Genomic DNA, 27926 nt, shown 5'->3' with positions numbered 1-27926 from the left:
CGCAGTGGGAGGTGAGTATTGTTTTTTTGGGGGGGGGACAGCACCTCATTATCTGTATACCTGGTGTATAAGATGACCCCCAACTGCGGGGCAGATTTTTCGGGCTTATAAGGTCGTCTTATACGCCAGAAAATACAGTACATGTTTATAATAAAATCCAATTTATATAGTATAATTTTTGATGTTAGACTTCCTAAAATATGTGTTGCAAAATACTACTAATAAAAATAACAATAATATTGCTACTAAAACTGTATTTTTTGCATGAATTACCATAGAATGATTTCGGAAGACTCTCTTCGTGTTATACTGATATATTGTGAATGTAAATCATTCCTTCTATCTTAAAAGTGAACAAATGTGACCACATTTAAGACATTCCTCACCTAAACACTATTTCAGGAAATTGTCTAAGTTTCCTGCTTACCCAGACACCACCCTGGCAAAGTTATGTTTAGCTTGGAGAACATAAAAGTATGATGCCACTGCTAAATATAGGCTTTTAAGCCAGACAGACCAAGGTCTTTTCCGTGATGATAAGGCAGACTGCCACAACCACAAACATTCTCTCATCCAGTGTCTGAAGTTAGTCTGCTTTATAAAAGCATCCAGGTTCATTCCAAAAATACTTCGTTCTGCTAATTCCAACGCTTACATGATGTTACGGTCTGAAATTAGATGAGGCGAAGATCAGAAGCTATATCAGAACACATTATTTTATTGAAACAGTAGTAGATGCTGGAAGCAAACTTCCAGTAGATGTGGTTGGAAAGTCTGGGCTAAGCATATATCTATCCTAAGAGGAAAACAAAATAATATATGGGCTAACTAGATGGGCCATGTGATCTTCTTCTGTCTTCGATCTTCTATTCTACTCTGTTTAATTCGAAGACACAAAATTTAGGATTAATGGCCATTCAAGGTAACAGGAAGAGAAGCAAACCAGTCAGCTACCCTTGTTCTAGAGGTACTACCCACGTGTAATGGAGAGGCGCTGCCTCACGCTACACACATACATCTGAGGGTCTCACCCGTTGTGAAAAGTGACATGAACACTGCTAGACTCTGAGCTCTCAGGGCCAAGACTTAGCCAGAGATGCTAAAAGCACCGGTAGGAGTCCCCACTCCCCTGCTAGTACAGCGGCAGGGATCCATGCAGTAGAGAAGTACTGGGGGCTCTGAAGAATGAAGGTGCAACTCGGACTCACGGCAAGTGTGTCAAAGGCCTTAAGAGGAGCTACATACTGTGTAGGATCTAGAACACTGTAGGATCTACAAAAATAAATTTTTATAGTACAACTGTTGCACTCAGGCCTCTTTTAGACATAGTAACATAATGTGTAAGGCTGAAAGAGAGACGTATGCCCATTAGTTTCAGCCTATTACCACCCAATGTTGATCCAGAGGAAGGAAAAAAAAACCACGAGGAAGCAGACAATTTTCCTAATTTTAGGAGAAAAAAATTACTTCCCGACTCCAAATTGACAACCCCAATAATCTCTAGATCATTAACACTTCCGAAGCAATTAGTGATTATAGCAGGCCTCTCTTGAACTTTTTTAGTGAGTTCACCATCACCACGTCCTCAGGCAGAGAGTTCCATAGTCTCACTGCTCTTACAGTACAGAACTTCCTTCTATGTTGATGCAGAAGCCTTCTTTCCTCTAGACGTAGAGTATGTTCCCTTGTTACAGTTATAGTCCTGGATTAGATCCCGGGACACGTCTAGTTACCATGGCAGCTGGGGGGTTCTGAAAGCCCCCAGGGATGCCATTGCAAATTGCCTAACAAACCAAGCCTGTGATGTGGCTTGATACAATGCCTGTTCAATTAGGCTATAATGTAATACTATGGTATTACATCATACTGCAGGAGCGATCAAATCATCACAAGTATTTGTCTCCTAAGAACATGTAAAAATCAGTTTAAAAAATGTCATTAATAATTTTTTTTTTTAATTAAGTAATAAAAGTTTTTAAAAAAAAAACCCTTTTGCCATATTTACAATAAAAAATCTAAAAAAAACTCCAAAAACATATTTTGTATTGCTGCATCCATAAGGGCTCATGTCCACGGGGAAAATATGATTTAGGATCCGCAGCGGATTACCTGCACGCGGATCCGCACCCCATAGGGATGCATTGACCACCCGCGGGTACATAAATACCCGCGGATCGTCAATAAAAGTGATTTAAAAAAAAATGGAGCATGAAAAAATCTGGACCATGCTCCATTTTCATGCGGGTCTCCCGCGGGGACGGCTCCCGCGGGCTTCTATTGAAGCCTATGGAAGCCGTCCGGATCCGCGGGAGACCTAAAATAGGAATTTAAAGCATTTACTCACCCGCAGCGGACCGGGAAGCTCTTCTCTTCCTCACGGCCGCATCTCCCTTGCTTCGGCTCGGCGGATGTGCCCGGCGCATGCGCGCGGCACGTCGGCGACGTGCCGCCGGCGTCAGGAATTTATCCGCCGGCCGAAAATGAAGATCCGGCCGTGAGGAAGAGCAGAGCGTCCCCGCCCGCTACGGATAGGTAAATGCTTTTAAATTGCTATTTTCGGCACTCATGTCCGCGGGGCAGGAGGGACCCGCTGCAGATTCTACATTGAGAATCTGCAGCGGATCTGATTTTCCCCGTGGACATGAGGCCTAAAAGTCTGATCTATCAAAGTAATGTATTATTTATTCTGCACAGTGAACATTGTCAGAAAAAAATAAATAAACAACACCACAATTGCGCTTGTTTGGTCACTGCACCTCCAATAAAAAATGTAATAAAAAGCGATTAAAAAAAAAAGGTCACATGCACTCTAAAATTGTACAAATAGAAATTACAGGACAACTCGCAAAAACACAACTATGTCGATGGAAAAATAAGAAAGTTATAGCTGTCAGAAGATGGCAGCAGAAAAAAATAGTATTTCTTTTCAAAGATATTTTATACCTTAGAAATAGTACAACAAAAAAACGGTATAAATTTTGTATTGGTGTAATCATACTGACAAGAGAGAGACACACACACACGAACCAAGAAAAGAAAAAAAAGCTCGGGACCCGTCGTCCCACACACGAAAATGCTCAAGTCTCCCATTGTAGGCAATGGGGTTCGTTACTCAAATAGAGCTCTTGAATTTTACGAAAAGCTCGACTTGAATAACTCGGACCCGAGCATTTGGGTGCTTGCTCGTCTCTAATACTGACCCATAAAATAAAGTTGTCATGTCATTTTTGTTGCAATGTGTAAACTGTAGAAAGAAGACCCCCCACCACCCTTCTCTTCCACCACCACCCGAAGATGGCAGAATTTTTTTATTTTTTTTTTATTTCACTCCACTTAGAATTTTTTCAGTACATTATATGAAACATTAAATAGTTCCATCGAAAAATACAACTCGTCCCACAAAAAATAAGCCCCCATACAGCGACGTTGATGGATAAGTAAAAGAGTTACGTATTTTAAGAATACAACATGCGCCAGTTTTATCTGCTTTACGGGTGTAATACGCCCATGGAAGTCTATAGTGAGTGATTAAAATAATGATGCATCCCTATTCCTATTTCTTCTGTATTACATCTGTAATTACATCTGTTCTTTTTTATTGTACATCATTTTTGCTAAATAGAAAATAAGAACAATGCATTCAAATACAGATGTAATACTGAGAGAATACAATGGAATATTGATTAGAGATGAGCGAGCGTACTCGGAAAAGCACTACTCGCTCGAGTAATTTGCTTTATCCGAGTATCGCTGTGCTCGTCCCTGAAGATTCGGGTGCCGGCACGGAGCGGGGAGCTGCAGGGGAGAGCGGGGAGGAACGGAGGGGAGATCTTTCTCTCCCTCTCTCCCGCCCGCTCCCCGCTCCGTACCGGCACCCGAATCTTCAGGGACGAGCACAGCGATACTCGGATAAAGCAAATTACTCGAGCGAGTAGTGCTTTTCCGAGTACGCTCGCTCATCTCTAATATTGATGCATCTTGTTTCATAATACAGTCATATAAGGGACATGCAGATGGGGCAGATTTGCTGCGGAATCTCTATGTGGACCCTACGCATGTAAATTCTGCTGCAATTACAATAGCAGTGAAGTGGATGACAGTTTGAAAATCTCGTCCACAAGCTGCGGAAATAATCCACATAAAACCTGCGTGGAAATTCACATGCGGTGCGGAATTCAAATCTGCAATATATCAATTCTATTGCTGTGGAATTCACCTCTTCTCAATGATGGGGTAAATTCCGCACAGAAATACACAATAAAACCTGCTTCAAAATCCCCCTTAGGGCTCGGTCAGACGAGTGATTTTTTTAGCGCATGTATAGGCACGCTTAAAAAAAATTGCAAGTCTCGAATCGCGTGACCAGGCAAAATTTCTAAGTGCCTGAAATTCACCTATTCCCTAGAGCAGCTGCGCTTGGAGAAGAGCAGCTGCTCCAGGAGGAGAGAAAAAAGAAGCCCCGCAGGGCTTGGGGATTTCCCCCAGAGCAGAGATGGAGCAGGGCTATAGGTTAATCCCCCATAGCTCCGCTCTCTCCCTTGCTATGGGGAAAGCCCTCATAGTTCCCCTCTATCTCCCTGCTATGGGGAAATCCCAAGGGATATCGCCATAGCCCAGAGAGTGTGGACAGGGGCTTGAATGAGTGGCCAGGGCTATAGGGATTCTCACAGAGATTTCCTATAGCAATCCATAGAAGGGGTGGTGCTAGATGGGCAGGACTAGGGGTGGATCCCTTTGCCCTCTCCCACCCCCCTCATGCTCTCAGGGAAAGCCCTGTAACTCCACTTCCTCTCTCTCCCCGCTATAGTGAATTCCCTTGGGGAGAGAGGGGGAAAGAGTCCCCTACTGCCCCCGCTACTGGGCAATTGCCCAGCAGGGGGGCAGGAGGAACACCCCGCTGCTTACAGCATGGCATTTAAAAGGTACTGCGCAGAAGCACTTTTTAAATGTCCCGTTGTAAATTCTTGTTAGCCCCCGTGGGGATTAAGGGAACCCTCTGGGAGTCCCTTCATCCCCGTGGGGACTAACAGGAGTTTACAGTGGAACATTTAAAATGTGCTTTCTATGCAGCAGCTTTTAAATGTCCTGCTGTAAGCAGCGGGGAATCTATTTCCAGCGCAGAAGTTTCCAATAACTGCTGCTCCCATAGAAGTCAATGGAAACTCCTAAAAACGCTGTCCTAGCTTTGTTAGGTGCGCTCCGTTTAGCACACCTACATTCTCTCATATGAGCACTTCTAGAGGAACTCATTGGTTCTTTTGGAAGCGCTCTTTTTGAGCGCACATTAAAAAAAATCGCTCGTCTGACCGAGCCCTTAGATAGTGTTGGTTTGGAGGCAGACTTTCCACTGTTGATATGCCCGCTGCGGATATTCAGCTGTAAATCAGCCCCATGTGGATCCAGCCTTATGGATCTGTATTATGGCTATTTACTAATAGGGTCATGTGAAAGGGGTCTTATAGTACGATTATCATGAAATACAATCACAGCTCTGCACTGTACTCGGACAATACTGCTGTTCTCTCATGCAGTAGAGAACACTTCGCTCCGTCGTACCATGAGGAATTTAGGACCATCAATTTTTGTTGTTGACATTTTCCAGGCTATAATTATGTAGCAATAACTCATTAGTTAATAAATCCCTTCTGTTTAGCCTCCATGTAACATATTAACTCGAGAAAATCAATGGGATCTGACTTTGAAGGGCCTGGAATATAATGATTTCCTAAAGTGTGCTAGCATGTACGTTATAGACCTGGGGAATGTGACTAGATGGTGAGGAATGCTGTGATTATTAACAGGTCTTATACATTACATGCAAATGGAAGAAGGTACAATGTCTCAGCATTGCATCTACCTATTGAAAGGCAGCTTTCCTACAAGACAATATCTGACTTATTAACAAGCCTTGTAACATGACAGGGAATATAAACCAGAGTTTTCTCTAAAAAGAAAAGATAAGCATGTACAGACAAACTTTCAGAGATTTTGCCCGTCATCAGTGTGCAGTAGGTTTCTGATTGGCTGGGTGAGAGGCCTGTGATATGGCCGGGAGGGTTATAGTTTCTCCGTGTTGAGACCACTCAGGCATGAGAAGACTTTGAAGACCATGCGATGATCCTTTGGGGAATTTGGTATACAAATTGGATTGTTACTATGCCTCAGCAGGGCCACCTATTAGAAGGTAGCTTTCTTAAAAGTCAATGTCCGACCTTCTAAAATGCCTTGTAACATGACTGGGAATATTAGGCAAGACCGGAGTCTTCTCCAGAAGCAAGAGATAGCCATACACAGGCAGGCTGTTTGAAGGCATTAGCCCTCATCAGTGTACTGAAGGCTTTTGGCTGGTTGAGTGAGAAGCGGGTTTTGATTTGCGGGAAATAGTCCAGGCAATTTGCAAGTTGCACTGCCACCTCATTGACTTCAATGATAGTGCAAGTTCGCAGGGCTACACAGCGATCTTTGGCTGCTCTGTCCCTGTGAAGACCAAAGTCGCCATGTTGCCCTAGTGTAAATCTGAAGAATGCTCTAGTAAGACATGCCTAATTTATTAGGAGCTGTGTGCCTCTCAATAAATTTGCTCTGTCTTTTCTTTGTCTGTGTGCCAGAAAAACAAATCCATCTATGAACTGACATAGATTTGCACTATAAAAAATGCGGGAAGACATTTCTCTTCTTGCTAAGTTCCACCCACTTTTTGGAAAAACGTAGGACATCAAAAGCTGATACAAAAGCCTGTGTGTGAAAAAACCTTAGGCCCACCTTCAAATGTGACATATTCGCTGCAGACTTTCCACAAGTAAAAACCATTAGCGAATACACACCAAAACCACAGTGGCCAAATCCATACAAACCGGTGTGGATTTGGTCACATTTTTAATTACAGATCTACTGCCAGATTTAACCCTTGTATTTCAAGCACTGGCGTAACTATAGGGGGATGCGGTTGCACCTGGGCCCAGGAGCCTTAGGGGGCCTTTATGGCCTCTCTTCTTCGTATAGGAAGCCCAGTACTATGAATAAAGCATTATAGTTGGGGGCCCTGGTACAGGTTTTGCATTGGGGCCCAGGAGCTTCAAGTTACACCTCTGCGTTAAGGGGTTAAGAGAAGTTCGGGGGCCTTTAGCTATGGCCCTGATTTCAAGGGTAGAATTCCGCAGCATAAATTTCTATTTATGTTGCGGATTTAGAAACCACAGCTTTTTTCAAAAACACTACAGATTCCTTACTGAAAACTTTGGAACCATGCAAAGGAGATTTTAGAAATCTCCTCTACATGGCTCGTACTGTAAATGCTGTGGAATTTCTGCAGCATTTACAGCCTGTGTGAAGGCACCCAAAAGCTTGTAAATCCATAAACCTGAGTAAAAAAGGATGCAAACTAGAGATGAGCGAACGTACTCGTTTAGGGCGATTTCGCAATCGAGCACCGCTTTTTTCGAGTAACTGACTACTCGGGCGCCGGGGGTGAGCGGGGGGTTGCAGAGGGGAGTGGGGGGGGGGGGGGAGAGAGCTCTCACCCCGTTCCCCACTGCTACCCCCTGCTCCACCACGCCGCCCCCGAATCTTTTCGCTCGAGTAGTCAGTTACTCGAAAAAAACGGGGCTCGATTGCGAAATCGCCCTAAACGAGTATGTTCACTCATCTCTAATACAAACTCATTATTTTATCCATCTGTTGCCCAATCACTTATGGTCAATTGTTTAAAAAAAAAAACAGAATCTAAGACGAAGTGTACACATGGCGGAACTCAACTGCGAATCTGCTGCAAAATCCGCATGTGTTATGTGGGTACTGTATATTTTTACATACATTATGCTGTGAATTTGCCATGGAATTTACAATTTGTATTACAATTTCACATCATGCCCTAAAATACATGCAGGTATTTTTCCTGCAACTCCATTCACTTGCATTATACTGTACATAGCAGATTTGTGGTGCCGAATTCCAAATATTTGAAACAATTATGCCTCATGTGAACTCAACCTAAATGTACTATACTCTGTGATATGAAGAAAACCATTACCTGCATACACAAAAAGAGTGAAAAAAAATCCTCCATCCCTTCAACCTCCATTGTAATAACTAACCTTCATTGCAAATATATTGCAGTTCAAGTTGAGAGCAGAGAATTTGGCTATGTACGATATCTACGAGAGCAGCACTGAACCCACCCATTGCATTTTCCATTATGTGTGTGGGTTGTCACACAAGGGTTGGGGAATGGGAGAATGTTTTACTTGGATTAACAGCACCTTTATCTGGCCCTCTTTGGTTTGGAGTTATGCCATTAATTTATGATAAGTAACAACTTTACGGGTGAATGGACGCTGCAAACACTCCACTTCTCTACACTCATAAAGCTCTTTGTTTCATATGTCTATTTTCTTGGGAAACAAAATGGACCTGAGATGACAAGAGTAACACGCTCATATTTTCCCACTCATCTGACCAAGCTGTTGATAGGGTCTATAAGATGAAAAGCAGACACCTATTAATAAGCTGACGTGTATTCTAAAATGTGACACACACCAAACTATTTCTATGTTTGGGGTCAATATAATCCTCCTGATTTTTGTACTACATTCCAAGCATAGCATAGTCACAAAGGGACTATGGTACGGCACAAAGGAGCCATTACTGTAGGGCGTCATCCTATTTATGTCTTCTGAATTCTTTCTGCACGAACGTATTATATATAAGCAGGATATAACGACACTGCTCCACATGTCATTAGTGCAGTAAAAATGCCTTAATTAGTTTCAGGTTTCACATACCCATGTGAAGGAAGTATTGTATTATACAGTAAAACATTATCCTATAATAAAACGCTTCTAGATATGGAGGTTCCCCAGTTTTAAAACGCAATTTTATTCCATATATCCACTAGATGTATATCGGAGGGATATAATTTGCACTCAATTGCAATTTGAGCCCCCAAGCCAAGATCTCAAAGAACATGAGTTGATAAATGTATATGTTTACAAGTGGATATCCATACAGAACTGTCTATGTACATGAAGTCCATGTGCACAATATATCATGAGACCATTCTATATATTCCTTACAGTATTGGTGATTTCTTCTTATTAGAAAATGTATATCAGGGCTTCAGTGTATGGTCAACATAAAACTTACTACAGTTACAATTTGTTCTTACTTGAAGAAGAAAGTCAAAAAGTGCCATCTTGGACCATTCGTGATGATGGACTTCTGGACATCCCAGATCTGTTTTGGGGACTTTTCCATTCCACCAACACTTATGTGTAAGTATCTTTTGGTAACTTCCCCATTTTAGTTTTATGGAAGATTGTGTGATGTTGTCAGTTGGAAATAAAAAGGAGTCCCACAAAATAACAGGACACGGAAGAACATCTGCAAAACAAAGAATAAGCTGCATTTTAGATTATTGGTACTGACACATGGTATGTGAGCATATTTCTTGTGTTCACAGCTGCACTTAGAAAGTCCAACAGGGTTTCTGTCATTTATGGTGACAAGGATAGCGTAGCATGCCATGCTATACTTGCTGCAAAAATTAGGGACATTTCATTGCACCCCATTATGTAAGTGTGGCCTGATGGTAGACATCTGAATCCATTGTATGACAGATTTTCTGAAATAAATAGAGCCTAAGATAATTGCCTTTTATTACAAAATGTACCATAGACCAGTTTCCAAACCATCATAAGGCTTTGTTCGCATTAGTTTCATGGTTTTCATTGCTAAGGGAGCCATGACATCAATGACGGATCCATTCTGAAATGGACCCTTGGAAACCCTGAAGGTTCACAGTAGCATAAAATGGGGTCAGCTTTTCATCAGGTTCCAATTTTTCCTTTACCAAGAAAGTATAATTTTCCAGGTTACACAATTCTTACATTCAAAAGGAAATGGAAACCCGAAGGAATGGAAACTAATGGGTGTGTGAACAGAGCCTAAGCCTTCTTCATTCTTGGAGTTTCCCATCTACTAAATTTCAGGTTTATTCTAACTTGGCCAGTAAATAAACCAATTACATTTCCAACTGCTTAAAGCATCTAATCTCTCCTTGAACATCTGTTAAATGTTGCTTTAAAATATGCTCTCATCACCCTTATACTGTGTAAGAATGCAACTCAATGTTAAATTCTTTTGGAAAATATGTAATCACATAACTTTGTTGAGTGTTATATTAAATGCACCACTTGTACACACACATACCATGCTTGATAACCTGTGTTTGACATTATTCTCGCTGAAAGGAACAGCCAGCATGAGTATGCAAGACTTAGGGCATAAGTCGGATTTTGTATAGCCATGAAAGGTGCTTATGACACTGAAACACAAGCTAAACTCACAGATGGGTCAACAGTGTGCCGGGACCCTCCGAACCAAGTCAGGTCCAAAGTGTGGCTTTAGTACTTACAATTATTTTTAGTTTTTCAGTGTTTTCAATAGCATTTTACAAACTATTATCCATGTACAAAACAACAATAGTGCTAATGATATACTCAGAGCTATACCATTGGGAACACAACCAGAGATATATAATGGATTCAATATATCACATAAAAATCACAGGGTTTAATATCAGATTATAAAACAAATATAATAATTCAAGTAAAATAAATACGGAGGTCATCGTGTGTATAAATAAAGTCCACTGTGGTATCGCTATTAATATGCTGGAACCGCTATTATTTTTCAAACAATCCTGGATCCCACAGGGAAATAACCAGAAAAATGTTTCCTTCCACATAACCTCCTCTCTCAAATCAGAACACACTTTCAGACTCTTACGGTACTTTTTACACATATGTTATTTATTTAATGTTCATATGCCGCTCTGTGATACTTACCACCCTTCACATCGGTGGCTACCCGTCACTTTTGGCTTCAAAGTTATGGTTAGAGATGAGCAAACACCAAAATGCTCGGGTGCTCGTTACTCGGCACGAAATTTTCGCAATGCTCGAGGGTTCGTTTCGAGTAACGAACCCCATTGAAGTCAATGGGCGACCGGAGCATTTTTGTATTTCGCCGATGCTCGCTAAGGTTTTCATGTGTGAAAATCTGGGCAATTCAAGAAAGTGATGGGAACGACACAGCAACGGATAGGGTAGGCGAGGGGCTACATGTTGGGCTGCATCTCAAGTTCACAGGTCCCACTATTAAGCCACAATAGCGGCAAGAGTGCCCCCCCCCCCCGCACTGTCAGCGTAAAGATCGTTCTCCTCTGGCACAGCTGTAACAGCTGTAGCAGAGAAGAACGATGTTTGCCCATTGAATTCAATGGAGGCAGCAATACAGCAGGTTCCACTGAATGCAATGGGCTGCCGGCGATCGCAGGATGAATGGTCGGGAAGGGGTTAAATATATAACCCCTTCCCTGCAATTCATCCAGAAATGTGATACACTAAAAATATATACCGGCGTATAAGGCGACGGGGCGTATAAGACGACCCCCCAACTGTCACCTTATACGCCGGCAATACAGTGGAGCAAAGAATAAAAAGCATTACTTACTTCTTCAGACGATCTGCGCCGCTCCTGCAGACTGTCACTCCTTCCTGGTCCACGGACTAAAGCTTTCTCTATGAAAGGCTTGAAATCCCCGCCTCCAGAAACACAGCCAATCACAGCAATTCAATGACATCACTGTCATTGGCTGTGATTGGCTGAAGGCACGTGTGTTTCTGGAGGCGTGGATTTAAAGCCTTTCGTAGAGAAAGCAATGCTCTGCCGGGAACCAGGAGGGAGCGACAGCCTGCAGGAGCACCGCAGAACACCAGGAAGGAGTGACAGTCTACAGGAGCGGCGCAGATCGTCTGAAGAAGTGAGTAATGCTTTTTATTCTTTGCTCCACTGTATTGCCGGCGTATAAGGTGACAGTTGGGGGGTCGTCTTATACGCCCCGTCGCCTTATACGCCGGTATATATTTTTAGTGTATCACATTTCTGGATGAATTGCAGGGAAGGGGTTATATATTTAACCCCTTCCCGACCATTCATCCTGTGATCGCCGGCAGCCCATTGCATTCAGTGGAACCTGCTGTATTGCTGGTTCCATTGAATTCAATGGGCAAACATCGTTCTTCTCTGCCACAGCTGTTACAGCTGTGGCAGAAAAGAAGGATTTGTCTTCTATATGTTCTCAATGGGGTCGGCGCTGCTGCCGCCGGTCCCACTGAGCTCATATAGAGACGATTTATGGCCTTTAGAAGGACCGTTGGGGTTCTTGAAGCCTACAATACACCTAACACTCTCCCTATAGCAGCTCCAACACGATACCACTTTCCCTGAACTAATGTCAGAATACATCCGTAGCGAGCCGCGGGAAGGGCAGATTTCAATACTCGGGTGACACCTTATCTCCCCAGCCACTCACAGCAGGGGGGTGGTATAGGGCTTAAACGTTGCAGGGGGAAGTTGTAATGCCTTCCCTGTCTTTCAATTGGCCAGAAAAGCGCGCTAACGTCTCACAGAGGAAAGTGAAAGTAACCCGAACACCACGTGGTGCTCGTTAAGAGTAACGAGCATCCCGAACACCCTAATATTCGCACGAATATCAAGCTCGGACGAGTACGTTCGCTCATCTCTAGTTATGGTGTATATAAGCACTAATTGTCAGCGCTCCACTATGAACATTCAAAGTTTCTTTACACCATCCTGATTTCTCAGTGGGCTCATGCAGGTTACCTCATTTCCCGACCAGCTGTGACCTATAGTTTTACATGTATATTTTGTTGTATCCCCAATATTTGGTACTTGTATATGTAATAAGTAACTCTAGAAGTGGGTTCTAATTTGAGAGACATCTACACTGCTCAGTACTGCTGCACAATGTCCTCCATGCTGATGTTATCTCTCTTTGTTTTAGAGCATTAGAGAAGACAGAATTAGACAGTAGGCTCCTCCAACCAGCTCAAAGAGAAGTGAAAAACAGAGAAACAGCCTACAGAGGGAAAACTGGTTATACCTGCCGCATACAAGTTATATAATGGCAAGAAATAGTAAGATTCCCCATGTACACACACGGCACCTTATTCTGAAAAGTTATTTGAAAGTACTGGTATGCTTTAACTCTTTAATTACTTGCTTGATTTATTGTGTCTAACTAATGCAACCTTCCTTTCCTTGTTTTCTGGAACACAATTCTAATGCTTTTTGTTAAAATTGTGTAAAACTGTATTTCACGTTTTAATTTTTTTACATTTTTTCACACCTTCTCAGGCATTCCCTGTTTCTGGGCCCTGAACACCTGTCTTTTTGGCTTATGGCTAAGGGTGAACTGAATAGAATACCTTAAAAAGGTGAAATTGTACAGCAAAACTCTGTTAGGCCTGCATTGTTATTTCTGTTCTTTGGCTCCATCTGAGGATCAGAATAACAAACATAACCAGACTGTTGGCATGGCAGACACCAACGTTACTCGATGGAACCCTTTGACTATAATGAGGTCTGTTGGATCTCCATTGTGATGTTTGACATTTTACCAGAAAAACATATTGGGCACAGAATGCTGCATCATGGTGTCCATGTTGGACAGAACCTATGATGCCAAACACCTCTCCATTTTAAAAGGTTCACATACCTTGAGGGAAACATTGTGCTACACCCCCCTCCCCCCTCCAAATGTTTTTTTTTTTTTACTAGATAGACATTAGTAGCTTTGTTAGCTTACTGCATTCACAATCATAGTTTATACAGAACTTTTATGCTGCCCTAATTTGAAGGTAAAAAAAAGTCTGGTTAAAACAGAAGTCATTTCCCAAGACAAATTTAGAACAGATATTTCATATATATAAAAATTATAGGGTTAACGTCCTTTAATTATAATGAGTTGTTATATAACTGTGGAATAAGTAACTTTGTGGTTTTTACCCAAAAGAAATTGTATATCTCTACTTAGATCTTCTTGGTTGTCTTGATTCTTCATTATTTTAAAAGTGGTTATACAGGATTAGAGGAACATAATTAGAGGAACATTTTTGAAGAAACTGCTTTCTTCAAAAAACAGTGCCACACCTGTCCACAGGAACTCTGAAGTTATACATCCCAACCCAAGGCCTCATTTTATAGAAGTGTATTATAGATGAGTATCCTGGCTCGACCAAGAGTCTACTGACCCGAATTCACAGCATCATAGACACTCGTCCATAACAGAGATGGAGAAATGTACTTGTAATACACAGAATCCAGCCCACAGCGGAATTCGCACACTTGTGCCCATGTTGAAGCTGTAAAAATTGGGCACAAAACATTGGAGAGTGATAAGAACTGTTGTCTTGCAGCATTGGGGTCCCGGGTTCGAATCCCACCAAGGACAACCTCTGCATGGAGTTTGTATGTTCTCCCTTTGTTTCCGTGGGTTTTCTCCAGGTACCCCAGTATCCTCTACACTCCAAAAACATAGACTGTGAGCCCCAATGGGGACATCAAATGAAATACAGCACTGTAGAATAAGTATGTGCTATATAAATGCTTAAAATAAATAAATAATGCTATGACTGCACAATTAGCATTTTAAGCAATTTTATTGTAGCTCCTTAATGTAAAACAACAATGCAATGCAATGAGGGATGTATCAGAAGAGCCTTTTGATTGTTCTTTAGCATGTCATACCATAGCCTACAACCTCCAACAGCAGAATCATCATGCTTACATTTAGTCAGGACCTCTGCCAAACTGTCATTGTCACTGTTCAGCTCTATCTGTAGCAGAAGCAATTGGATACAGCAGATCTAACAGAAAACCACAAAGTGGGACCCAAGCCAAAGTGCTTATTACAAAGAATGGAGAGAGAGCTAGTCATTTTATAGTCCGAACAAGGGAAACCCAAGTAATTTATTTTCTAGAATAATCTACTGATTCTCTAATAAGCTCATTTGACTCATGACACACTTTTGCACTTATAACATGTACAGTAGAACAGAGAATCACTGTAGCAAAACGTAATGCAGATCCTTCCACAATGCATCCAGTGCTGCAATCCGGCTAAGCTTCTGTATTATTTGTCCTTTCAGGTGCATAATAGAGATGAGCGAGCACCAAAATGCTCGGGTGCTCGTTACTCGGGACGAACTTTTCGCGATGCTCGAGGGTTCGTTTCGAGTAACGAACCCCATTGAAGTCAATGGGCGACCCGAGCATTTTTGTATTTTGCCGATGCTCGCTAAGGTTTCCTTGTGTGAAAATCTGGGCAATTCAAGAAAGTGATGGGAACGACACAGCAACGGATAGGGCAGGCGAGGGGCTACATGTTGGGCTGCATCTCAAGTTTACAGGTCCCACTATTAAGCCACAATAGCGGCAAGAGTGCCCTCCCCTCCCAACAACTTTTACTTCTGAAAAGCCCTCATTAGCATGGCATACCTTTGCTAAGCACCAGACTACCTCCAACAAAGCACAATCACTGCCTGCATGACACTCCACTGCCACTTCTCCTGGGTTACATGCTGCCCAACCGCCCCCCCTCCCCCCCACAGCGCACACCAAAGTGTCCCTGCGCAGCCTTCAGCTGTCCTCATGCCACACCACCCTCATGTCTATTTAGAAGTGCGTCTGCCATGACGAGGAAACGCAGGCACACACTGCAGAGGGTTGGCACGGCTAGGCAGCGACCCTCTTTAAAAGGGGCGGGGCGATAGCCCACAATGCTGTACAGAAGCAATGAGAAATAGAATCCTGTGCCACCGCCATCAGGAGCTGCACACGTGGGCATAGCAATGGGGAACCTATGTGCCACACACTATTCATTCTGTCAAGGTGTCTCTGCATGCCCCAGTCAGACCGGGCTTTTTAATTCATAGACACAGGCAGGTACAACTCCCTATTGTGAAGTCCCTGTCGACCGACAGCATGGGTGGCTCCCTGGAACCCACCGGCGATACACAAAAATATCCCATTGCATTGCCCAACACAGCTGAGGTAGTAATGTCGTGCTTAATGCAGGTGGGCTTCGGCCCACACTGCATGCCCCAGTCAGACTGGGGTTCTTTGGAAGTGGACACATGTAGTTACAACTCCCTGTGCAACCACAGCATGGGTGGCTCCCTGGAACCCACCGGCGGTACATAAAAATATCCCATTGCATTGCCCAACACAGCTGAGGTAGTAATGTCGTGCTTAATGCAGGTGGGCTTCGGCCCACATTGCATGCCCCAGTCAGACTGGGGTTCTTTAGAAGTGGACACATGTAGTTACAACTCCCTGTGCAACCACAGCATGGGTGGCTCCCTGGAACCCACCGGCGGTACATAAATATATCCCATTGCATTGCCCAACACAGCTGAGGTAGTAATGTCGTGCTTAATGCAGGTGGGCTTCGGCCCACACTGCATGCCCCAGTCAGACTGGGGTTCTTTAGAAGTGGACACATGTAGTTACAACTCCCTGTGCAACCACAGCATGGGTGGCTCCCTGGAACCCACCGGCGGTACATAAATATATCCCATTGCATTGCCCAACACAGCTGAGGTAGTAATGTCGTGCTTAATGCAGGTGGGCTTCGGCCCACAATGCATGCCCCAGTCAGACTGGGGTTCTTTACAAGTGGAAACAGATGCATTTATAATTCCCTGTGGACCCACAGCATGGGTGGGTGCCAGGAAGCCACCGGCGGTACATAGAAATATCCCATTGCATTGCCCAACACAGCTGAGGTAGTAATGTCGTGCTTAATGCAGGTGGGTTTCGGCCCACACTGCATGCCCCAGTCAGACTGGGGTTCTTTACAAGTGGAAACAGATGCATTTATAATTCCCTGTGGACCCACAGCATGGGTGGGTGCCAGGAAGCCACCGGCGGTACATAGAAATATCCCATTGCATTGCCCAACACAGCTGAGGTAGTAATGTCGTGCTTAATGCAGGTGGGCTTCGGCCCACACTGCATGCCCCAGTCAGACTGGGGTTCTTTACAAGTGGACACATATAGGTTAAACTCCGTGTGCACCTACAGCATGGGTGGCTCCCTGGAACCCACCGGCGATACACAAAAATATCCCATTGCATTGCCCAACACAGCTGAGGTAGTAATGTCGTGCTTAATGCAGGTGGGCTTCGGCCCACACTGCATGCCCCAGTCAGACTGGTAATATGTACCTTAACAGTAACCGCGTTGGTGGTAATGTGGTGGTGACTGCGGACCTAGTAGCACGGTTTTATTTTGTTGGTTTTCGGAATGTGGCCAGGATTAAGTGGGCCGTGGCGGGGGATGTTTTGGAGGCACTACGTGTCCTCTCCACGTGTCCGTGGTTATATGCACCTTAACAGTAACAGCGTTGGTGGGAAATGGCCTCGCCGCCATCATGTCTTTGGGAAGCCTCTGTTTCCACACCCCAGAGACATACCATTAGCAGCGGTATAGGCAGAGCCCAGAATTAGTAACATTTCAGCCGTAGCATTAGCGACAGGCCCCACTAACATATCACTAGCAGCATTATAGGGGGAGCACAGTCTTAGTTCCATTTCAGTAATAGTAGCAGCCTACACAGGCCCCAGTAACAATTCCGAAGCAGCAGTATAGTGGGAGCGCAGTCTTCGTTCCATTTCAGTAATAGTAGCAGCCTACACAGGCCCCAGGAACAATTCCGAAGCAGCAGTATAGTGGGAGCGCAGTCTTAGTTCCATTTCAGTAGCTGCAGTATAGCCAAGGCCCAAGTTACATTTATGTAGCTAAAGTGTAGGCCAACCCCACACACACTTCTGTACCATGAGTGCAGGCGAAGAACATACAAATTGCTATGATTACACTGTAGGTGAGGGCCCCAAAACATTGGTGTACCAACAGTACTAATGTACCTCAGTAAAAATTGGCCATGCCCAACCAAGATGGCAGGTGAAACCCATTAATCGCTTTGGTTAATGTGGCTTAAGTGGTAACTAGGCCTGGAGGCAGCCCAGTTTAACTAAAAATTGGTTCAAGTTAAAGTTTCAACGCTTTTAAGAGCATTGAAACATATAAAAATTGTTTAGAAAAATTAGATGAGTGAGCCTTGTGGCCCTAAGAAAAATTGCCCGTTCAGCGTGATTACGTGAGGTTTCAGGAGGAGGAGCAGGAGGAGGAGGAGGAATATTAGACACAGATTGATGAAGCAGAAATGTCCCCGTTTTGGATGGTGAGAGAGAACGTAGCTTCCATCCGCGGGTGCAGCCTACGTATTGCTTAGGTATCGCTGCTGTCCGCTGGTGGAGAAGAGAAGTCTGGGGAAATCCAGGCTTTGTTCATCTTGATGAGTGTTAGCCTGTCGGCACTGTCGGTTGACAGGCGGGTACGCTTATCTGTGATGATTCCCCCAGCCGCACTAAACACCCTTTCCGACAAGACGCTAGCCACAGGACAAGCAAGCACCTCCAGGGCATACAGCGCTAGTTCAGGCCACGTGTCCAGCTTCGACACCCAGTAGTTGTAGGTGGCAGAGGCGTCACGGAGGACGGTCGTGCGATCGGCTACGTACTCCCTCACCATCCTTTTACAGTGCTCCCGCCGACTCAGCCTTGACTGGGGAGCGGTGACACAGTCTTGCTGGGGAGCCATAAAGCTGTCCAGGCCCTTAAAGACTGTTGCACTGCCTGGGCTGTACATGCTGCTCGATCTACGCACCTCCCCTGCTACCTGGCCCTCGGAACTGCGCCTTCTGCCACTAGCGCTGTCGGATGGGAATTTTACCATCAGCTTGTCCGCCAGGGTCCTGTGGTATAGCAACACTCTCGAACCCCTTTCCTCTTCGGGAATGAGAGTAGGAAGGTTCTCCTTATAGCGTGGGTCGAGCAGTGTGTACACCCAGTAATCCGTAGTGGCCAGAATGCGTGTAACGCGAGGGTCACGAGAAAGGCATCCTAACATGAAGTCAGCCATGTGTGCCAGGGTACTTGTACGCAACACATGGCTGTCCGCACTAGGAAGATCACTTTCAGGATCCTCCTCCTCCTCCTCCTCCTCCTCAGGCCATACACGCTGAAATGATGACAGGCAAGCAGCATGGGTACCCTCAGCAGTGGGCCAAGCTGTCTCTTCCCCCTCCTCCTCATCCTCCTCATGCTCCTCCTCCTCCTCCTGAACGCGCTGAGATATAGACAGGAGGGTGCTCTGACTATCCAGCGACATACTGTCTTCCCCCGGCTCTGTTTCCGAGCGCAAAGCGGCTGCCTTTATGGTTTGCAGGGAACTTCTCAAGATGCATAGCAGAGGAATGGTGACGCTAATGATTGCAGCATCGCCGCTCACCACCTGGGTAGACTGCTCAAAGTTTCGAAGGACCTGGCAGATGTCTGCCAACCAGGCCCACTCTTCTGAAAAGAATTGAGGAGGCTGACTCCCACTGCGCCGCCCATGTTGGAGTTGGTATTCCACTATAGCTCTACGCTGCTCATAGAGCCTAGCCAACATGTGGAGCGTAGAGTTCCACCGTGTGGGCACGTCGCACAGTTATCGGTGCACTGGCAGATTAAACCGATGTTGCAGGGTGCGCAGGGTGGCAGCGTCCGTGTGGGACTTGCGGAAATGTGCGCAGAGCCGGCGCACCTTTACGAGCAGGTCTGACAAGCGTGGGTAGCTTTTCAGAAAGCGCTGAACCACCAAATTAAAGACGTGGGCCAGGCATGGCACGTGCGTGAGGCTGCCGAGCTGCAGAGCCGCCACCAGGTTACGGCCGTTGTCACACACGACCATGCCCGGTTGGAGGCTCAGCGGCACAAGCCAACGGTCGGTCTGCTCTGTCAGACCCTGCAGCAGTTCGTGGGCCGTGTGCCTCCTATCTCCTAAGCTGAGTAGTTTCAGCACGGCCTGCTGACGCTTGCCCACCGCTGTGCTGCCGCGCGACACCGACTGCTGGCGACGTCCTGCTGCTGCTGACACATCTAGATTGCGAGACAGAGGTTGAGGAGGAGGAGGAGGAGGAGGAGGGTGCTTTAGTGGAAGAAGCATACACCGCCGAACATACCACCACCGAGCTGGGGCCCGCAATTCTGGGGGTGGGTAGGACGTGAGCGGTCCCAGGCTCTGACTCTGTCCCAGCCTCCACTAAATTCACCCAATGTGCCGTCAGGGAGATGTAGTGGCCCTGCCCGCCTGTGCTTGTCCACGTGTCCGTAGTTAAGTGGACCTTGCCACTAACCGCATTGGTGAGGGCGCGTACAATGTTGCGGGAGACGTGGTCGTGCAGGGCTGGGACGGCACATCGGGAAAAGTAGTGGCGACTGGGAAATGAGTAGCGCGGGGCCGCCGCCGCCATCATAGCTTTGAAAGCCTCCGTTTCCACAACCCTATACGGCAGCATCTCAAGGCTGATAAATTTGGCTATGTGGACGGTTAACGATTGAGCGTGCGGGTGCGTGGCGGCGTACTTGCGCTTGCGCTCCAACACTTGCGCTAGCGACGGCTGGACTGTGCGCTGAGAGACATTGGTGGATGGGGTCGAGGACAGCGGAGGTGAGGGTGTGGGTGCAGGCCATGAGACGGTAGTGCCTGTGTCCTGAGAGGGGGGTTGGATCTCAGTGGCAGGTTGGGGCACAGGGGGAGAGGCAGCGGTGCAAACCGGAGGCGGTGAACGGCCTTCGTCCCACCTTGTGGGGTGCTTGGCCATCATATGTCTGCGCATGCTGGTGGTGGTGAGGCTGTTGGTGGTGGCTCCCCGGCTGATCTTGGCGCGACAAAGGTTGCACACCACTGTTCGTCGGTCGTCAGGCTTCTCGGTGAAAAACTGCCAGACCTTAAAGCACCTCGGCCTCTGCAGGGTGGCATGGCGCGAGGGTGTGCTTTGGGAAACAGTTGGTGGATTATTTGGTCTGGCCCTGCCTCTACCCCTGGACACCGCACTGCCTCTTGCAACCTGCCCTGCTGCTGCCCGTGCCTCCCCCTCTCAAGACCTGTCCTGTGTAGGCGTTGCACACCAGGTGGGGTCAGTCACCTCATCGTCCTGCTGCTCTTCCTCCGAATCCTCTGTGCGCTCCTCCCTCGGACTTACTGCCCTTACTACTACCTCACTGCAAGACAACTGTGTCTCATCGTCATCGTCCTCCTCACCCACTGAAAGGTCTTGAGACAGTTGCCGGAAGTCCCCAGCCTCATCCCCCGGACCCCGGGAACTTTCCAATGGTTGTGCATCAGTGACGATAAACTCATCTGGTGGGAGAGGAACCACTGCTGCCCAATCTGAGCAGGGGCCCGAGAACAGTTCCTGGGAGTCTTCCCGCTCCTGAGCATGTGTCATTGTAGTGGAGTGAGGAGGCTGGGAGGAAGGAGGAGCAGCAGACAGAGGATTCGGATTTGCAGCACTGGACGGCGCAGAACTCTGGGTGGATGATAGCTTGCTCTAAGCACTTTCTGCCATCCACGACAGGACCTGATCACACTGCTCATTTTCTAATAAAGGTCTCCCACGTGGACCCATTAATTGGGCGATGAATGTGGGGACGCCAGAAACGTGCCTCTCTCCTAATCGCGCAGCAGTCGGCTGCGACACACCTGGATCAGGAGCTCGGCCTGTGCCCACACCCTCACTTGGGCCTACGCGTCCTCGGCCGCGTCCACGTCCTCTCGGCCTACCCCTACCCCTCAGCATGCTGTATTACCAGTGATTTCCAAGCTAGGAAAGAAATTGGCGCAAGCCTGCAGCCAAAATAGAATTTTTTCCCTTGTTTTTCAAAGGACAAGCCACACTGCGTGTATTCAATGAATACTACTAAGTTTAATAACTGTGTTGTGGCCCTGCAAATGTGTCAGAGAACTGCAGTGATGCAAAGTTATTGACTCCAGCAGATCAGGGATTTCCCATGCAGGAAAAAAATTGGAGCAAGCCTGCAGTAAAACGTAGCTGGCTGCGTCTGATTTTTTTTAACGTTGTGCACGCAGCACACACGTACCCAGAGCCCTGAGGACTGTCAGAGGCTGGCGAAATAGATTTTTTTCCCTTGTTTTTCAAAGGACAAGCCACACTGCGTGTATTCAATGAATACTACTAAGTTTAATAACTGTGTTGTGGCCCTGCAAATGTGTCAGAGAACTGCAGTGATGCAAAGTTATTGGCTCCAGCAGATCAGGGATTTCCCATGCAGGAAAAAAATTGGCGCAAGCCTGCAGTAAAACGTAGCTGGCTGCGTCTGATTTTTTTTAACGTTCTGCATGCAGCACACACGTACCCAGAGCCCTGAGGACAGTCAGAGGCAGGCGAAATACAATTTTTTCCCTTGTTTTTCAAAAGACAAGCCACACTGCGTCTATTCAATGCATAATGTATGTCTTCTGGCCCTGCCTACACAATTCTATCCCTGTAGTTTTAATGCCGGGTGCAATGGTCTGCACAGCCGGTTTTGAGAAAAAAAAAAAAATATGCAACACTGCTAACAGCAGCCTGGACAGTACTGCACACGGATAGATGTGGCCCTAGAAAGGACCGTTGGGGTTCTTGAAGCCTACACTCACTGCTAACACTCTCCCTGCCTAACCACCACTTCTGTCCCTATTGCAGGGCGCAATGCTCTGCAGATCCAATTTTGAAAAAAAAAAAAAAATACAGTGCTAACACAGTACTGCACACTATTAGATGTGGCCCTGAGAAGGACCGTTGGGGTTCTTGAAGCCTACACTGACTCCTAACGCTCTCCCTACAGCAGCTCCGGCACCAGCAGCACTGTCCCTCAGCTAACTCACAAGGCATGTGTGGCGAGCCGCGGGAGGGGCCGACTTTTATACTCGGGTGACATCTGATCGCCCCAGCCACTCACAGCAGGGGGGTGGTATAGGGCTTGAACGTCACAGGGGGAAGTTGTAATGCCTTCCCTGTCTTTCAATTGGCCAGAAAAGCGCGCTAACGTCTCAGAGAGGAAACTGAAAGTAACCGGAACACCGCGTGGTACTCGTTACGAGTAACGAGCATCCCGAACACCCTAATATTCGCACGAATATCAAGCTCGGACGAGTACGTTCGCTCATCCCTAGTGCATAACATTGTTATTAATGCAATTCCCTAATATAAGAGGGAAGACGATAGCCAACCTTTTTACGTTATGGGCCACTTCAAAATACATTAGTTGGAGTTGAGCCGCACAGAGCATTAAACCCTTGAAAGCCAGCCATTTTTTTATTTTCGTTTTTTCATCCCCACCTTTCAAGAACCATTTTTTTAATCTTTTCCATTGGCTTTTTAGGTGGGCTTAATTTAATGTACCATATAATGTAATGAAAGCCTTTAAAAACTTTGAAGTGGGGTGAAATAGAAATAAAACACAATTGCAGAATGGTGTTTTGCGGTTACGGTGTTCACAGTGTGGTAAAAATCATGTATTACGTTATATTGTGGGTCAGTACAATTACATCAGTACTAAATTTATATTGTATTTTATTTTTTAATACTAAAGAAATTTTTAAGAATAAAATTTCTGTTGCCATATTCTGAGACTGGTAACGTTTTCAGCTTTCCATCTATTTAGCTATGTGGAGTCTTCCCTTTTTTGCAGGGCAAGCTGTAATTTTTATTCGTACCACTTTTTGAACATTTTTATTCATTTTCGGCGGAAAACGAGGTGGCCAAGAAAACACAATGCTGCCATTGTATTTTTTATAGCTTTCTCTGCATACTGTAATCTTTTAATAGCTAGGACTTTTATGGATGCAGCAATCCTAATTTTTTTAGTTTGTTTTGATTTGTTGTATGAAATATGAAAAAGGTTCTTTAAAAAAAATGATATGAATTTTTAATATTTTTTATTAAACTCAATCTTACATTTCTTTTCTTAGTCACACTAGGGGATTTGAACATGCGATTGTACATTATACTGCAGTAGGCCCATATTGAATTATACCATGCTTTCTATTGTTACCTAGGTAAAAAGTTTGTCATTGTTTATGGACATGTGATATTGTTTTTAGCTTACCACCAAGTTCTCATCTCCTAATGCTATAACACCTCATACCATCCTGAGCAACTGGTCAGATTCCAGTACAAGGCAAGTGGATGAGATTTTATAAATCTGATTCACATGCTGCAACATTTTCCAAGCAGAATTTTCAAATTCACAGCATGCTCATTCTCTTGGGAATTGGTCATGGATTTTCACAGTGGATTTTAATACTTTCAATGTAGCAGGTGAAATTCACAGTGAATCTGTCATGAGTTTGCAGCAAAATGACCACCAGAGATATTCTGCCATATCTGGACATAGTGATCCGCGACCTCAACTCTGTGATTCATTATTGGAGCTCCCAGTTATTAGCACTGGTTGTTGACATATACTAACCCCTTACATTTTCTAATTTAATAGGGAGGGACTTGTTATTTGTATTCCACAGTGCTTTCAGGGAATTTGTTTATTAAACTGGGTACCGACCTCGAAAGGGTAGAAGGCTGAGTCAACCTTCAGCCGGCAACCTGAACCATGCAGGGATTTGAACCCACAACCTTTAGGTCATGAGTGAGAGTTTAGGACTGTAATCTGCTGCCTTAACATTCAGGGCCACACAAGATAATATGGCTCCAACCAATCATTCAAAGCTTAATGTGACTCACAGGATACAAAAGTTTGAAGACCTCTATCTTAGAGTATTACTGTCATGGTCTACGTCTCCTACACCCCTATAAGTATGTTGGAAGTGGCACAGTTTCTCCTTGTGGAGACAGTCTAGACGTCGTAGGAGACTTAAAAGGTCTCCTCTGGAAAATCTGGTATGCAAAAGGAAGATGGTACAATGCCTCAGCAGCATCACCTATTAGAAGGTAGCTTTCCTACAAGTCAAAGTCCGACCTTGTAATGTTTTCTCTTTGCACATCTATAAGCATGTCACATAGGTATGTAGAATGCCTGTACTCTCAACCTTTTGCAAATAGAAGGTATTACATAAAAATAAACCTAAGTATATAAATCTCTAGCATAATGACATTTTGAAATGTCATTGAAACCAGATATTACAATCAATTCAGGTGATAGTTTGACCTGCCGAACCTCTTAAAATGAAACAAGATGTTGGTCCTCATTATTCTCGCTTCTGTTTAATATTAATATAATCAAAGGCAATTTCAGAGGACCGCAGAAAAAGTGCGGTGGTGTTCATATGGTTCTACAGATACATCTCTATTCTAGACTCTGCTTCTCTCAGTCTATAGACCATCTATATTCCAAACAGTATACAATTAAACATATACTCCATTCAGCCTCCATACGTTTTTAACAATAACCCAATTGCAATGAACCATCCTTTAGCCTTCCGATTTCTTAATTTCCTACATACATGCTTTTAATATAGAATTACTGCATGCATGTGGGAGAATCATTTATTATATTACCCTTATATGTTATGTGTTATGTATATGTATATGTATAGGTATGGTGCTTGTAGAAAGTGACACTGGATCTGGTTATCGGATTGAACGATTAGTCTCCCTTATTGTAAGGCGGAAAGCTGGAAACTACAGTAATACGGCAGGCATTTCCAAAGCAGTGGATCTAACTACATAGTAAAATACAGCTGGCTGGATAACTGGCTTAAGGCCAATAATCTTTTACTATTTATTTGCTGTTAGCCTGCATTTGTGAGATCAAAGTATTAAAATCCAATTTTTGACTTTAGACTGAGATAATCTTTATTCTGTAAACTGAGAGCCTTTCCAGGAAATCCCATGCTGACCATAATAGCAAATTTCATTTAATCTATCTGCACCAGCACTGAATTAATGAAAGGATTTAAGTTTTTGTAAGACAAAGAAACAAGCTAGAAGCGGAGAAAGTAGGTAAAAAGTGCGAAGTGTCAGAAGGATGTAAAGGAAGAAAGATCGACAGTAAATCATCTGAATTCTTCAGCTTCATTCATTTCTGTTTGGTTGTTTATTACAGTCATTGTTGCAGAAAAGGAACTTATGGTGCGTGTAGACGGAACGATCATCATTCAGAAAATCAGTCAAAGCAACGGAAGTGAATGATAATCGTTCAAGTCAACGACGAACGAGAATCGGCGCCGGCTCGTTCACTTGTCGGGCAGGTTAAACACTGAGCATTCGGTGTTTCATATAGGAATGTGAAACACTGAATGATAAGTGAATGAGAACTGCAGGATTATCAATGGGAATCGTGCAGTCTAAACAGGCTACCGAAGCGCGTTGTGTCTTAAAGGGCCATTAGGCTCTTTTTACATGGCTGTTCTTATAGCGGTTCTTATACCTACTTCTACACGTAGCGATAATCGTTCACCCAAGTGAAGGAGTATACCATGACACAGTTCGCTCATTCACTCGGGCAGTCAGTTTAAACACAAAGATAAATTGTTTACTTTATTTTATTGGATTGTTCAGTTTGCTGTAGCAGTGAATGAGAAAGAATGAACAATCAGTGCTTAAACCGAACAATCAGCGAATGAGCCAATGATGATTTTTATGCTTACATGAAATGAATGATGAACAATAAGCAAACAAATTATCGTTTGGTCATTGGCCGTGTTTACACTGAACGTTCATCATTCCCATTTGAACGATCCAGTGATTTCTTCAATGATAATCCTTCCTTGTAAAAGCATCTTATGACATGGAGGGAACATGGTAATGGAAAGTGAGAGCCCAAGCAAACAACTTGAAATATTCCTGGGACAAACAATATTCAGGTAAAAGAATAACTAACTATCTCTGGTTGTTACAACCGCAGAACGTCCTCCGTGGTCTACTCAATTAAATGCTCATGTGGACATTTATGCAGTATATGCATGAGACTACTCAAAAAACCCGTGATAGAGGGTCACAATACAAAAAATCTACTGTAACAAAATGGTGCAAAGGGCTTTGTAAGAGAGGTAACGAAGAACCCCATGGTCACTCTGACTGAGCTCCAAAGATCCTGTATGCGGGTGGGAAAACTGTCAAGAAGGTCAACCATCACTGCAGCACTCCACCAATCTGAGGTTTATGGCAGAGTGGCCAGAAAGACATATATGAAAGCCCATCTGGAGTTGACCAAAAAACACCTGAAGGACTCTCACACTGTCAGAAACAGGATTCTGTGGTCTGATAAAACTAAAATAGAATTTTTTGGCTTCAAGTCTAAGTGTCATATCTGGAAGAGACCAGGCACTGCTCATCACCTGCCCAATACCACCCATACAATGAAGCCTGGTGGTGGCGGCATCATGCTGTGGGGGTACTTTTCAGTAACTGGGGCAGGGAGACTTGTCAGGGTTGATGAAAAGCTGAATGGAGCAAAGTACAGAGATATTCTTAATAAAACCTGATCCAGAGCACAAGGGATCTCAGACTGGACAAAAAGTTCACCTTCCAAGACAATGACTTACGCACACAACCAAGACAACACAGCAGTGGCCTAGGGACAACTCTTTGAATGTTTTTGAGTGGCCCAGCCAGAGCCCTGACTTAAACCCAATGATACCCATCTCTGGAAAGACCTGAAAATGGCATCTACAGATGGTCCTCATTCAAACTGATGGAGATTGAAAGGGTCTGCAGTATAGAATGGCTGAAAATCCTGAATTCCAGATGTGCAAACCTTGTGGCATCATACCAAAGAAGACAGGAGGCTGTAATTAGAGATGAGCGAACGTACTCGTCCGAGCTTGATACTCGTTCGAGTATTAGCGTGTTCGAGATGCTCGTTACTCGTGACGAGTACAACGCGATGTTCGAGTTACTTTCACTTTCATCTCTGAGACGTTAGCGCACTTTTCTGGCCAATAGAAAGACAGGGAAGGCATTACAACTTCCCCCTGCGACGTTCAAGCCCTATACCACCCCCCTGCAGTGAGTGGCTGGCGAGATCAGGTGTCACCTGAGTATAAAAATCGGCCCCTCCCGCGGCTCGCCACAGATGCGTTCTGACATAGTTTAGGGAAAGTGCTGTCTTGGTGGAGTTGCTATAGGGAGAGCGTTAGGAGTATTTTAGGCTTCAAGAACCCCAACGGTCCTTCATAGGGCCACATCTAACCGTGTGCAGTACTGTGGAGGCTGC

At 44.8% G+C, this 27926-nt stretch overlaps 1 protein-coding gene across 1 annotated transcript in view; it reads right to left on the bottom strand.

Moving 5' to 3' along the window:
• The window catches only part of GASK1B (golgi associated kinase 1B), a 59356-nt gene that overhangs the window by 6708 nt on the left and 24722 nt on the right, over positions 1-27926 (bottom strand). Inside the window, exon 2 of the mRNA XM_066573592.1 lies at positions 9164-9378. Coding sequence (XP_066429689.1) covers positions 9164-9378 — 215 coding nt within the window. The remainder of the gene's footprint in view (positions 1-9163; positions 9379-27926) is intronic.

This window comes from Eleutherodactylus coqui, chromosome 7 (genome assembly GCF_035609145.1).
Source record: "Eleutherodactylus coqui strain aEleCoq1 chromosome 7, aEleCoq1.hap1, whole genome shotgun sequence".
Taxonomy (NCBI): Eukaryota; Metazoa; Chordata; class Amphibia; order Anura; family Eleutherodactylidae; genus Eleutherodactylus; species Eleutherodactylus coqui.
The sequence above is the reverse complement of the archived record's forward strand: the minus strand, read 5'-3'. Positions and strand labels throughout refer to the sequence as shown.